Here is a 14267-nt window from a genome sequence, read left to right as displayed (position 1 = left end):
TTTGTATTGTTATTAAGAATCTGTGACATTTGCACTTACTTTGGCAGAAACATTTGAAAATGTTGGTCTGATAAACGCCATTAACTGAGAAAAAAGCTGTTAAACATACACATGTACGGACAGATTAAACCTATGTATTAGTTAGGAAGGATTTTATATACAATAAGTCAATATACAAGGTCACAGGTTCTTACCAAAGTAAGTTTCACCCTAAACGTAATGTCAAATAATAAAACTCGTACTGTCATATGCTCATACCCTAATGATGTCACATGCATGAAATCATGGCTGTAATATTTTAATTTCCGTCACTGGAATATTACAACACATGTAACAGTAGTGCTTCAAAAACAATAGAGCAATGTGCAGAGCAACATCACATGATAGCATATAAACACAATAATCTTTTATTGCTTATATACAACCCCCAAAAAAAGTACTTTTAAGACAAAATAAAAAAAAAACTGTCATATATCCTATATCAAACTATTGTTTCCTCTGTTAAGAAAACGGCAAAATCAGAAACTGCAACACAAACGTCCACAGAAAATCCTTCCAATGGAAAAAAAAAAAGTCTGTGGAGCCAAACCCAAACAAGCCGGATCCTCGTCTAATTAACACCACAAGAGATTCTTCTCTAAATCAGAACATGAGCCACTTTGATGTGCCCATTTCCCAACAGACTCCATTTCAGGACAAATGATTTGAAATTTAAACAAAAACAAATCCTGCATTCAATCATATAAACAATCTGGTCAAAAAATGAAAAGAAGACGAAGAAGAAAATAGAATAAGCAACCAAACAATAACACTGGATCCATCACTGAGTCTTCTCATGCTGCTCAGTAGTGACCTATAAAGAGTGAGAAAGAATAATGTGAATATATTGAATAAATCAAACACAAGTATGAGAAAGTTATTTAAATAGCCAACTTGTACTGATGTCTTTAGCCAAATATTAGAAAAACATACGCGGCGAGTAGGATCGTGATCGCGATCTAGAGCGATAGCCCCTGCTGTAGTAAGGAGACGGAGATCTGCGTCTGCACACAAAAACAAATTGTCACATGAATACAACGACTGAATCCTTTCATTAGTTCGAGCCTGCAAACTCTGACAGGTATAGGTGAATTCATAAAGATTAATCAAACATATTGTAGTAGAATGTAAATGGCATACTCATTTTATTATTATTATTATAGCATAAAAATGCTGAGTAAAATACTGTGATTAAAGAGCCGGAAAGCACCCACCTGTACGATCTGTACTCTCGGTCGTCATAGCGATCGTAGTCGCGATCATAACCTCTGTCATAGCCTCTGTCGTAGCCCCTGTCATAGTCCCTTGAGACGCGGCGTGAACCACCGCCACTGCTGCTGCCGCCTGAACCACCACCGCCTCCACCACCACCGCCTCCACCACCACCACCACTAAAACATAGAATTTAAGTGAACTGGCAGCCCAAAGCATGTCAAATACACAAGTGTAAAAATATTGCAATGGAATCAGCACAGTGGAGAAACACTCACTATGTGGGACGCCCCATGTAGATACCAGGGGTGGGCGTGTGGGCTCGTTTAGTGATGGAGAAATCCACGCGGATCCTGCGTCCATCAAGCTCCATTCCATTAGCACGTTCCTTAGCCTGAAACACAAAGGTGTAATATTGTTACTGACTTCATTTTAGCGTTACAATTATCTCTTAAAAACAGACGATGCGCAAGTGACACTTGGTTATCAATCCTACTATAACAGAGACAGAGGTTTTCACTGATTGACAATTTTCACAAATATCACAAGGTTTCCACACTCCTCTTTTACATTTACAATACTTCATCAAAAACAAGAAGTAAACAAAATGTATACATACGGTATCTTATTCTCCATACCTCCTTGGAGTCCTCAGAGTTTTCAAAGTAGACAAAGGCGAAGCCTCTTGAGCGGCGTGACTGCTGGTCATAGACGATGTTGACGTTGGCCAAAGGTCCATACTTTGAGAAAACCTCCCTCAGATCCCTCTCAGTGGTGTAGAGGCTCAAACCAAACACACCCAGACAGGTGTTGGGGTCTGGGTTGGCCTGTTGGAACAGAGAGGAGGAAAATATGAACAAATGACCAAGAATATCAGCAGCTAATTGTCTAAAAGGAGATGTGAGGAAACACTACTCTACATGCAAACTGTATTTTATGTAGCATATTTACATTTGATGTCTAAGTTGCGAAATTTTGAAAAAGCTGCAAATGAACAAGCTAATTTGGTATTTGAATGATAACCCATTTCAAGATTAGACCCCACAAAGGGGTTTCACTCATGATGTATTTACAAGAAGCTGAAAATACTTAGATGTGTGTCTGTTAAGATTCAGGTCTGTGGGAACCTCAAATAAAGCATGTGCATATGAAAGGTTCTACATACCCTGTTGCCAATGTGCCTACGTCGGTTTGACATGGGTGAGCGGCTATGGCTCCGGCGACGTCGATACTCCTGGCTGCGAGATCGGCTCCTGGAGCGTCGGCGGTGGGAGTGTGAACGAGAGCGGGAGTAGTGCCTGCGCGAGCTTCGGTGGGACCTTGACCTGTGGATGAACATGAGTTTAAAATCTGTTTGCATTACACAAATGTAGTCTTAAATTACTTGAAATTTGAAAAACAGTACCTTTTCCCCCCGTCCTACCTTGATTTGGATCTGGATCGTGAATGAGATCTGGACCTGGAATGGCGGGAGCCATCTTTGGAGTGTGCTGGCGAGTGGCTGGTAGATTTGGCCGAGCCCTGAGGGGATGCACTCCGCGAGCTGTGCCTTGAGTCCTGGACAGACCAGAGCACACAATCAGAGCCACTCTAAAGGCAAACATTTGACAAAAAAAAAACAAGAGTAAGGGGGACAGAAGGTGACTGCGTTCGCCCTCTACATGACTTTGAGAAAGAATTCAACATATTGTAGCATTTAAGCATTTAACAGGTTTCACATGGTATAATAAGGAATTTGATTATGTAAGGTCAAACACTGTAATTAATGTGTAATTAATGTACAAATGAAATAATTTAGCTGAAAATAACTGTGCACACAAAAAACTAAGCTGTATGAAGGGACTGATCAGTGATGTGTCTGATATAGAGAGAAAACAAATTATGCATGCTTTAGAGAAAGAAACAGGATGAAATAGAGTAATAACATAGCAGATTGTTAGGAAATTACTCATACCCTGGAAAACTTCTGATCTTAACTTCATAACTTCTTTAACTTCATTACTTCAAAACAACCCTTCATGTCTTCTTTCTTCTTTTTGACATGACTTCTTTTTCCTCCTCTTCCCCCATTTACCATCTGCCATTACAACACTAGTAGTGGGGACAGATCTTGATTGCTTCTTTTCTGCATCCAATACATTAGCATGCATCAACACCATCAGCTTCAAACATTAACAACTTCACATCTGAAACGTCTTCCGCCTTTTTCTTTCTTCCAACCTCAACCTTAACAAAGAACAAACAAGGGTGATAAGGCATGTTGGTTTCTGTTAAAAACCCAATGGTACAAAAAACAGGAAAACAACATAGGTAAGCTTGATACATGTTAACTATTTAGCTTTCTCTTATCTTGAGAGCTGCAACAATGAGTTGATTGATCGATTATTCAATGGATATAAAAATCAGTAACTACTCCGTCAATTAAGTGGTTTGGGCACTTTCTAAAATATTATCAACTGTAACTTTCCTTTGTAAATAAATCTTTGCAACTGTAAATTGTAATGTAAAGATTAATAGCATTATTTGTATTTCAATTGTAAATGTTGTTCTATATTCAATAATTACATGTAATAAATGAAAAAAACAGGACCAACATTTTCCCAAAGTGACCAAGTGAGTAATCGATCAATCGAAAACATACTACTTAATCGATGAAAGAAACTTTTAGTTGCAGCCCTGAATTACTTCACTTAAACTTAGCTGTCATTCGCTGAATGTTTACCTACACATAGACAAGTAATTTATATTTAATATTGTTGGTACCGGCTATGGAGTATTGAATATGCGATGGTCGGGGGGTGAAGCACATTACCTGCTGTGCTTTATGGGCCCGTGCTTTAGCTCTAGCAACGTTATAATGACTTCACGAAATTGTAGACTTAAGAAAACCACCGGGTACATTATTTTAATCTCTAAAAACGGCATGGTTAATCTAATACATAACATCAATACTTTTCGCAGGTCGGAGGCACAGTCTTTAAAATACTCTGTGACCTGCACACATAGCTAAGCTAAGTTAGCGAGCTTATTATCGTCCCGTTTAAAGCGCCATCTTCTCACCTGCTCCCTGAATTCTTTCTCGGTGTCGCTCATAATTACGTTGTTAGAAAACAAAATATATATTAAACGTACGCGGTTACAGCGTCTACGACCACTGAGCGAACTCGATAGTACGACATTCACCGCACGTCAGACCGATGCGACCTGAAATGGATAGCGCGAATGAATGACGTCGATTTCCTGTTTCGGTTTGATTTTCAGAATAAAAGCGTAAACGTGATACAGTTTAAAGTAATATAAAAAGTGACTTCAACGTCTACCAAAGTAATTTTCTGTTAAGACATTTGTACTTCAACTCAAGTCACTTTTAGGTATTTTATACAAGACTGGATATATGTCCTTATGTTATAGATGTGCCATAATAGCATATGGCGCCCCTAGAAAACTCACTGTATATTTGGCCTTTACTTTGGGACACATTTGAACATGGAGATATATATGTATATATATATATATATATATATATATATATATCCATGTTCAGCAGTGATGCAAAAATACAAATACATTTATGAGAGGTACCAACACAACTGTGTTATCCAGGCTAAACCGAGTGAAGTCCATAGTGGTGTCTATGAGACTGAACTGTAAAAAGGCCGTAGTTTGTGTTCTGAAAGGGTGCTGATAATTTATTATTTTCACTGTGGCAGACTGATATTACATTGTCTTACTGAAGGATAATGTTACAACTCACCATAACTTCAGAACACCAAAGCAGCATGAACTACAATTTAAAAAAATACTTTATTACAGGGGAGGAAAACAAAATGATCACATTTTTAAAGCATGAACTCTAACATGCATGTGTGTGCAGTAGTTTGTTTCGCAGTGTACTATTCTGTAACTTAATGACATAGCCCTAAGTAGCCTCTTGTATAATGATCATGGAAAAGACTCACAGAACTAACAGCACCTTGTGTTACATATGGGCGTCCAACTATTAACGCTCTACTCATGGAGGAAAAACTAACTATAACACTTTTCTCATTCACACACGTCATAAATAATAGCAAATCTTTCATATTGCAAGCACTCAACCATGCATTTTTGTCTGAGAAGAGGTATTTCAATTTTTCCATCACCTTTCATGTCAGAGAATGTATTTTGCAATTGGAGACGTGCCAAATTTCACCAATAATCTGCTCAGTACAACCACCTCAATCATGAATTATTTTGAGTCCAGGTTCTATGACCTGAATTAAAATGGTTTGTGACTCAGAGGGCTGAAGGCACTTCAGGCAGTACTTCAAAACAGTCAAACTAACAAACCAGTCATTCAGTCAGTAGTGCCAAAGCTTGTACAATACATACATTTCTAACACCATAATAACGTCTCCAATTACAACTCAGAGATTACACATTAACATTTCCCAAACAGGAAAAAGGGACAAGTTCAACTCTTAAGACTAGTGTTTGATTTCTACAGACCAGAACCGATTGGCCTAGGATTCCATTTTGTCCACTTCTTTGGCCCATTTTTTTTTTTTTTTCCTTGCCTTGTAATTACTATACACAGTTGATGCTCCAAATAAGAAAGTCTCTGTTGGGCAGATAATGGAGTGGAGAGTGTTTAAATTCTTTATAGCAGCTTCTGATTGAGGATTTCCCAAATCATTATCTTCCTGAAGAGAGGCATGTGGCACTGCAGAGAAAGAGGCAGATGATGCTTTCAGGTTTTTTTTTTTATATATATTTATTTAAATAAATATAGTATACAAAATAAATAAAAATTTGGTCAATATATGGTACATACCTGTTTAAAGGTGAGGGCCCTTCCTTTCGCAATGTAGTCAGCATATTTACAGGCAAAAACACCACAGTCGCTGCCATTTTTCTGCTGCGGAATCTCCTGCAGGGCATATATAATATAAAATAAATAATCTCACTGTGAGGAAAATGTTTAAACGGCATATCATTCTGTAAACTCAACTTACAGTGGTCCTCAAACTTCCAACAGTCCATTTGGCAGCGTCGAGCTCTCGACCTTTCTTTGCTTTGTGCTCCTCTTTAAGATAGAGCCTGGAATAATACAGGTGATTGTGTGAAAACATACTTAAACTCGCCCATTTAAGTAGATCTTAAAATACACAATGAAGACTCACAGCAACTGACTGCAGATGTCATCATGCCTCTGGCCCATTGAGTCATATGACCTCACTGTCTTCAATTTCAAATCAATCACCTGGAATCAAAGTAGGTGGGAGGAGAAAAGTTAAAACATGCTATACATTAATTACTTTGTCACATGACACTTGACAGAGAACTGGTGCAATGCAGGTCAAGTGACCAAATATGACAAAGATTCATTACAGTAAGCAAGAAAGATATGTGTTATTCTGACTTACAGCCATTGCCCAGTGGACACCCAGATGCAGAGGGACCAGGATGAGGTCGAACAGAAATAGGTCCACGGCCTTAGTCCAGCGCTTCACAGCAGTGTGTCCTCCAGGCTGTCCACCTCCTCCACCCCGCAGCTTTGGGTAGAAGAAGGTACTGAACGAGTAAACTTTGAATCCTGCTGTGTCTCTAGAACAACGCTCCATGACCAGGGACATGTAGAAGTTTATCACCTTTGCAGGGCAACCAATAAAAGAGAAACATGTTAAAAATGCAGACATTGGTCACACAAACACTTCAACTATGTTCTGATAAGTTAGCCCACTAGCTCACAATTTTTTTATTGGTATTACACTGGACGGGTTTGCTTAATACAACTGCGTAATACAACTAATTTTTCCATGTTACCCATGTGCGTCCCGCAGCAAAAATGATCTGTCACAAACACAGTATGTCCTGCAAATAAACTCTACCCTTGCAGTTCCTTGATTACATTCTTCTTTTTATTTTCAACAAAGATTCACTACACTCAATCAGACATGTCCAAAGTCTGTCAGGCTTTGTGAGGCCCGCAGCTTTGGTTTTATAATTTATCTGCTTTGAAACCAAAGTCCACGTATACATCTCCTGTTATTTAATTATGTTATTTGACTCCAGGACGGACGATTTTCTTAATTTTTACACTCCTGCATGGCTTAGATTTGCTTACATTGCCATTAAAAAAATTATAATTAAAAATATAAAAAATTTAAATTAAATCATGTTACTTTCACTGTTAAAAAAAGGTCTGAAGGGAACATCAAATCTGGCCCTCGTTAAGAACGTTTGGACACCCCTGCACTAAATAGTCCTAGCATTTAGGACACTGTGGCACGTGTACCATCAGTAGTACGTCAGCTTCCTCTGGTGGTACATGGAGGAAATACAGTTTGAGTGTTTACCACGGTATGTGATTGGAGTGGAGAATAAATAAATAATCACCTTATCTGTTGCACCATCTGAACCTAATTTCTATATACCAGTGTCTGAAGTATATACGAGGAAGCTGCGTTTTAGGTGATACTTGCCCACTGTCTTAATCCATGTCTTTTCTGACTAAAAATCTTTAGGTCTAAAAGTTGATAGTTTTGTACAGGAATTTAAAAGTACAAAAAAACAAAACTAATTTGAGCTGGCATCCCAAGTGTCCTGTCTTTATTAAAAAATAGTCTTACCTCATCGTTGAGCCAGCCGCCCTCCTGCAGTGTGGCCAGGTCTCTCTGTGTGATGCGAAGTTTGAAAGCTGAACTCAGAACAACATTAGGATCACGCTGAGCCAAAGCACCATACACCTCCACTGCCATTTCCTACACAAAAACAATAAATACACAAAGTCAAATAAACAATGCGTCGAGTCTTCAACACAAGCTTGACTACAGACAGAGTCTCTGAATTTTTTTATTCACTTTTGTCATCTTTGGCATCTCCTCATCACTGTGCCTTGTATGTGTTGTGTGTGCAGGTTGCGTGTCAGGCAGGCCGACAGCAGCAGACTCTCTGTCGACGAGATTGAGACGAGTCGCTACTTCTGTAGAGAGGTCTATCTCCGCTGCCTCTTTCTGCTAACACACAGACAGACATGAGTGATGAAAACATATGGGTTTTCTCGCTAAAAACTATAATTAAATCAGCTTTGATGAGAGAGAGATCAAGAGAAATCGCTACCTTTGCATTCCTGACGGGCTGTGTGCTCTCAAAGCCACCAGTAAATGACTTGCTGAAAGTCAATCCAGCCCACCTGGAGAGGATTTAGAAAGAGGTTAGAGAAGTCAAATTCATCAACACATACAATACACACTTATAAAGATATACTATACCAACCTGTCCTTGTTTGCAGATGCATTTCTCCATGTAAACATGCTGGGGGCAGCTTTACAACAGAAACAAAAGGTCAGTCCAACTGTAATACTTTTACAAAGTGTAATTTACAGCCGTTTAATGTCTTATATGATAGATGCCATTTTAGGATGTACAAAATTATGATTGTGTAGTGCTGTGCCATTGTGGTCATGTGATATTATAATGACATTATTGATCTGCTTCTGTTTAGTCTTTGACTTCACAAACAGTATAACATTATTTATATGCAGTGACCCTCATCTTAAAATAGGCTCTGTCAAGCAATACATTTATAGATCATAGATGCATCTCCTTTGTTTAAGATCTATAAAAGGATCTTACCGGGGCAAACCATCTTCCTGGGCACTGACTCAAAGGTTTTCCCCAAAGCAGGTTGGTAATCACTCTGTGACAGCGACTCACTGGAATTAAAATGAAAATAGGGCCAGTAAGAACAACTCGGTTATTGCCTAAATGTAAATTGCTGAGTGGATGTTGGTGGAATTTCTAAAACAAATCCTAGTAAATTCAAAACGTATACCCACTCTTGTGGTTTTGTTTGATTGAAAGGCAGTGGCTGACTCTTGCTGTATTTTTCTGTCACCATCTCCAGCAAGCGCCTGTAGTGCTCTTTGTTATTCTGTTTTATGGCCTAAAGGCACAAGACAAACACATGACATATAGACACAATCAAAGCATTGTTACTGAGACTATTCTCCTGGTGAATCAAACACAAAACTGCATGCTGAATACTGAATGTGCTGTGCTGAGAAGCAGGATCTGTGGTTTGTGAGGTCATTTCAAGTGTAACCCTTATTTTTACAAATGAATATTTTTAAAAGCATAGACAATTGTGACAAATGTGCTTTTTCTACAAACCAAACTTACCTCTTCCACAGTAAGACTGGGCTTGTAGTAGCGGTTGTGTCCAAAGCCACTGCAGGTTGGATCAGGGTTGGCGGTTCCTCCCCTCAGAGCAGACCGCGAGGGCAGCAGCTGGAGGGAGCCTCTCCTATCCCTGTCCTTTCCCCTTTCAGGGAGACCAACAGACAGCGCTGTCCCACTACATGCAAAAAAGGGCAAATTTGTGAGAAAGGGCACTCAACAGATATAATCTCAGTAGACTGCAGAGCACCATTACCACCAAGCAGTACAGTTCAATTCAGTTAGCTATGTCACACAATTATTTGCATTTCCAATATCAAATGTTGAGAAGGGGGCCAAAATATAAGCAAGCCATATAATCCCAGGTTTTGGTTCCGTTTCCAAGCACAGTGGTACGACACTACAGGGTGGAGGTGAACACACTGTAGCAGGAACAAGAATCATCACCATTCTCACACGCTTGGCCAAGAAGAAAGAACACTGTATGCTGGATGTCCTCCATTGCTGCTCTTTGTTTACTGTGTCACCTTCTTTTTGTGGAATTTATTGGGGAGCTACTACACTGTGTCATGCTGGTGTGAGGTTACACTATTTAAATAGCTAATGCATTATACTTGAATAGCTACATAATTGACATATTTGGTCCACACACTCCACAGTGGAAACTCAACTTAGATCAGAGTGCACCGTTCCAAAGTGCACCGTGGCAAGTTGTTCTGAACTGTAGTGCTTGGTGGAAAGAGAGAAGGAAAATCACAAATACTGGACCACTTGCCTGTATTTCCTCATTAAAGGAGGTGAGGAGCTCTGAAAGGGATTTTTGACACCCCTGTCATTCAGTCTACCCACTGGTTTATCTGCTGAATAAACAAAAACAAAAAAGGGGGATTGGGATTATTGTTAATATTATTAAGGAGGACTATGCAGGGAGGAATGTGGCTGCCCTCATTTACCCATTCTCCACTCAGTGCCGTTCAGCCAAGAAGTGTGGAGCTCATCTATCCCCATCAGAGTGACAGGCTGTATTCAAAAAAGGAAAGACAAAGACAAATATAACACAAGGGCATCAAACATGTTCTGGTCGTAATTACTGTCTGCTTTCTTTTCTGAAATACTTTGAACCAATGATTGCAGTCTCAAATCACTACCTGACTTGCAGGGCATATTCTTCTTTAAGTTGCAATTAGATAGTTTGAAGGAAAACTCAAACTATCTATCTCAATTTTACAAGGCTTCTTGAAAGCATCTTGAAGCTGCTCCTCTAAGCTCAAGACAATGTGGACCCTGCATTACTCTCACTTGCTTTCATACACAGGAACCTGTTTGTTTGGACTGAGTAGAACATTTCCCTCTAAAACAGGGGTCTCAAACTCAAATGACCTGTGGGCCACTGAGTGTCTCGTCTGGTCAGTTGGGGGCCAGTCAAGTAAAAAAAACAGCCAACATTTTTTTGGGAAAAGCAACAGTCGTGGTGGACGATATGAGCTCAAAATGATATATCAATGTGCCGTATTGATCCCTTTTTTATATGTACTCCCTTGCCTCGTGTGAGCTTTTTTGTCTTTATACTTATTCATTATCCTGTACATCACTCAGGTCTACTTTGTTTGTTTTGAAGTGCTTTACAAATAAAGTTGGATTGGATTGGATCATTTCAAAATAAAAGTGCTTGTTTTAATATGCAACAATATTCACAATAAAAAAAACATATTTATGGTGCAAAATAACTCGTTACAACTTGATATTGTTTGGAGGGCCACATGTGGCCCCCGGGCCACAACTTTGAGAACACTGTTCTAAAATATTGTCTGACATAAAAATATAATTTAAAGTCTGTCTCTCACACAAAAACACCTTTTCAAGTAATATCTATTTACATTTGTGTTGGCAAACTAAAAAGATGAGTATGTAGGTGGATAGATCATTAACATATGTCTAAAGAAAACACACAAGATGAACAAATGCTTTAAACACTGAGCTGTATTTTTGAGCACGGGCTTAAATTATAGGTTGACAGAAGACAAACCTGCGTCTCTTCATAATGTCTGGACTTTTCACGCCTGCTTGTCAAAGGGTTGCGCAGCCTGAGCAGACCTGCTACCCCGACCACAGTCTTCTTCACAAAGCTGATGACTACATCTGAAACCACAAATAAACAACCTTCATGTGTTTATACTTAACAAATGAATATCAGTGTTTACTTTTGTTTAGAGTGTAGACAAACCTCGTCTGCGTCTTTTCGCATCTACCGGATCGCTAACACCGTCTGCAACATCGACACTGGAACAGAAAAATACAAAATTGGTAATTAATCAATTGGTTGGAAAGTACAACACAGAGCTCCAGATTGCAACCAAATTAGTTCATTTTGTGTCCAAAATTTGAGACAGTGACCGTAAACTTGCACCAAATTTGCCTGTTCTTATAATATAAACTAGGGCTGAGGCAAAATAAACACTGTCAGCTGCTGTACCAGTACTTTTTTGTGTTTAATCCTATGATTTTACTCAAGTTTATTATTTTTTATTTGTCCTAGCTTTGCCAAAATATGTCAAATGGGCAATCAAACAATGTTTTTGTAAAAAAGAATCCAATTGGTTGTTTGTTTTAAGGGACACAATTTATTTTGACACTGTGATTTTAAAACACATTGAAGCACATTGTAATTCCTGCATTTATTTAAGTAAATATCAGTAACGATGATGGTCCCAAAAGTCTTGTTTTATCAACAAATTAAATGATTTATTTGTTATATGGAGCAAAGAAACAAGAACATATTCACATTTAAGAAGCTGAGAAATCAGAGAACTTCTTTTAATAATAAAAAATCGATATCAACATACTTTATTAATTTAGTAATAGACTAATAGATAATAGACCAGTAATTGTTTCAGACCTGCATTGTATTGACTAATTGACTGCTCAAGAAATAAATCATTATCCGTCAATAGAACAATGAGTGTGTGGTATCGTGGACCTTTGTTTTAATCTTTAAAGACCACAGTGGACCTTTGGACCTTTAATGTCATGATAGCTATGATCGGTGTATATAGAGGGACTGATATGATACAACAATATAGAGTGGTCATGTAAGTGCCGGCTCGCAACGTGAACCGGCAGAGTTTTCTTACGTTGTGGAACCGTTAGCACCGTTATTATTCTTAATTGCGTATTATACGTCACTGGGAATCAAATTGATTGCGGCAAACGGTTTTCGTAACCAGGTAAGAGTTTGAAATAACGTTATTTGCAGCCATGAGGCATGATAGGTAATATATGTACCACCATATAATACATTATTGGTTCACTGATTATCCTTCATTTATCCTACCTATCATTGAGTTAAATTGACATTTTTAGGAAATTTTCAAGCAGTCGACTTCCAAATGTAGCCCAAACAGGTGAATGTGAGGGCGTATTGTTCTACGGTTATTATACGTAGATTTGTTTGCCGTGAACCGACCTCTGGTAGTTCCGTTTGGCTGCTCTGCCGTGACTCTCCTGCCGCTGCTTCGCTGCTCTGATGTCAGGTCGAGTGGACTCCTCCGCGCTAACGTTCCCTTTCTCGGGCCACTCAGTGGGCTTTTGCCCCGTAATGGGCTCAAACAGCGACGAGATTCCGTCAACTATCCATCCATACATCCCAGACAAGTACGATGAAATGGTAGCGAGGTCTTCCACACCGGCCAGGACTATTTCCCCACAGACAAGATGTCAAATGGCGACATGCGACACACACACCAGCGATATCCTAGCTAAGCGTTAGCATTGCTATGTTGAAACGTAGAGAATGTGCGTCACACCGTACTGACGTCTCACGTGGTTCGAACCAAAGATATGGTTCGAACGTTTTGTACATCAGGAGAGAATCGTGTGGGCGGAGATACGTAATGTTCATGGGAGATGCAAGCGGCATGTACAGAGTCACTCATCGAACGCACCTCTGACAGCAGATCAGAATATCATTGGCTGGCTGCCCAGATTATCAGAAGTTAATTATGTAATAATGAGCATCAGAGATGATACGTCACGAGAAAAAACCTAATGTTAATAAATACGTGAACTTATAGGGTATAAGTTGCAACTGTATAATCAGTTTTAAAATGTACTTGAAGCTAAATCAAATTCCAACCTTTCTAGTCTAGTAATGTATCTCCAATCTTTAGTTTGATATGAAATAGTTACCATTTTAACAGTTTTATTTGTTATTATTATAAATAATAATTTTACTAATAATAATAACAATAATGGGGCCACACGGTGCTGTAGTGGTTAGCACTCTCGCCTTGCAGCGAGAAGACCCGGGTTTGAGCCCCGGTTGGAACAAGGGCCTTTCTGCATGGAGTTTGCATGTTCTCCCCGTGTGTGCGTGGGTTCTCTCCGGGTACTCCGGCTTCCTCCCACAGTCCAAAAACATGCAATGTGGGGATAGGTAAATTGGACACTCCAAATTGACCATAGGAGTGAGTGTGAGAGTGAATGGTTGTTTGTCTCTATCTGTGTGTGGCCCTGCGATGGACTGGCGAACTGTCCAGGGTGTACCCCGCCTATCGCCCGATGTAGCTGAGATTGGCACAGCACCCCCCGCGACCCTCTGGTTGAGGATAAAGCGGTAGATGATGACTGACTGAATAACAATAATGAACCTCTCTTAAAAGCTTTAACTTTAATACAAAAATAATGTCACAAATTAACCTACTATTTTGTATTTACAAAGAAAAATAACTAAATATTGACAGAAAAAGTGGAGTGTGCAAAGATGGATGTTTACATTTTTGTGGATGTTTACAAGATGTCTACCCACCTGTGAGCTTTTTAAATACACCCCTACCTGTACCATTTATATCATATATTAT

General features: G+C 39.1%; 2 protein-coding genes across 7 annotated transcripts; both read right to left on the bottom strand.

Annotated features, from left to right (window-relative positions):
- Window positions 1-282: 282 nt before the first annotated feature.
- LOC131444636 (transformer-2 protein homolog alpha-like) lies at window positions 283-4456 on the bottom strand. 5 transcript variants are annotated; one of them, XM_058615162.1, is made up of 8 exons: window positions 4312-4456; window positions 2675-2808; window positions 2417-2576; window positions 1890-2078; window positions 1530-1645; window positions 1254-1430; window positions 973-1043; window positions 283-853 (listed from the first exon to the last, which is right to left on the bottom strand). In XM_058615162.1, the coding sequence occupies exons 1-8, from the start codon at window positions 4342-4344 to the stop codon at window positions 843-845; spliced, it is 891 nt and encodes a 296-aa protein (XP_058471145.1). In that variant the 5' UTR covers window positions 4345-4456; the 3' UTR covers window positions 283-842. The 5 variants fall into 5 exon arrangements, with proteins under 5 accessions (XP_058471145.1, XP_058471148.1, XP_058471146.1 ...); XM_058615165.1 differs by having other exon boundaries at window positions 2675-3477; window positions 4312-4446; XM_058615163.1 differs by having other exon boundaries at window positions 3206-4445.
- A 580-nt stretch (window positions 4457-5036) lies between these two features.
- senp2 (SUMO specific peptidase 2) lies at window positions 5037-13201 on the bottom strand. 2 transcript variants are annotated; one of them, XM_058615159.1, is made up of 17 exons: window positions 12875-13201; window positions 11636-11691; window positions 11438-11550; window positions 10365-10431; window positions 10187-10271; window positions 9415-9589; window positions 9072-9178; window positions 8869-8948; window positions 8509-8557; window positions 8353-8425; window positions 8094-8249; window positions 7863-7994; window positions 6657-6881; window positions 6414-6493; window positions 6246-6330; window positions 6065-6160; window positions 5037-5953 (listed from the first exon to the last, which is right to left on the bottom strand). In XM_058615159.1, exons 1-17 carry the CDS (start codon window positions 13051-13053, stop codon window positions 5891-5893), a joined length of 1821 nt encoding a protein of 606 aa, XP_058471142.1. In that variant the 5' UTR covers window positions 13054-13201; the 3' UTR covers window positions 5037-5890. The 2 variants fall into 2 exon arrangements, with proteins under 2 accessions (XP_058471142.1, XP_058471143.1); XM_058615160.1 differs by having other exon boundaries at window positions 8094-8246.
- Between the last annotated feature and the right edge of the window lie 1066 nt (window positions 13202-14267).

This window comes from Solea solea, chromosome 18, assembly GCF_958295425.1.
Source record: "Solea solea chromosome 18, fSolSol10.1, whole genome shotgun sequence".
In the NCBI taxonomy this organism is placed as follows: Eukaryota; Metazoa; Chordata; class Actinopteri; order Pleuronectiformes; family Soleidae; genus Solea; species Solea solea.
The sequence above is the reverse complement of the archived record's forward strand: the minus strand, read 5'-3'. Positions and strand labels throughout refer to the sequence as shown.

What these genes read in the sequence shown, in the direction of transcription:
- LOC131444636 (XM_058615162.1), bottom strand. Translation starts at nt 4,344, where the DNA reads ATGAGCGACACCGAGAAAGAATTCAGGGAGCAG. An exon ending in ACTCTGAGGACTCCAAGGAG is followed by an intron (nt 1,646 to 1,889) that starts GTATGGAGAATA and finishes TTTGTGTTTCAG; the next exon opens with GCTAAGGAACGTGCTAATGG. An exon ending in TACATGGGGCGTCCCACATA is followed by an intron (nt 1,431 to 1,529) that starts GTGAGTGTTTCT and finishes TCTATGTTTTAG; the next exon opens with TGGTGGTGGTGGTGGAGGCG.
- senp2 (XM_058615159.1), bottom strand. Translation starts at nt 13,053, where the DNA reads ATGTATGGATGGATAGTTGACGGAATCTCGTCGCTGTTTGAGCCCATT. An exon ending in AATCAAACAAAACCACAAGA is followed by an intron (nt 8,949 to 9,071) that starts GTGGGTATACGT and finishes TTTTAATTCCAG; the next exon opens with TGAGTCGCTGTCACAGAGTG. An exon ending in GGGCCCTCACCTTTAAACAG is followed by an intron (nt 5,954 to 6,064) that starts GTATGTACCATA and finishes CTTTCTCTGCAG; the next exon opens with TGCCACATGCCTCTCTTCAG.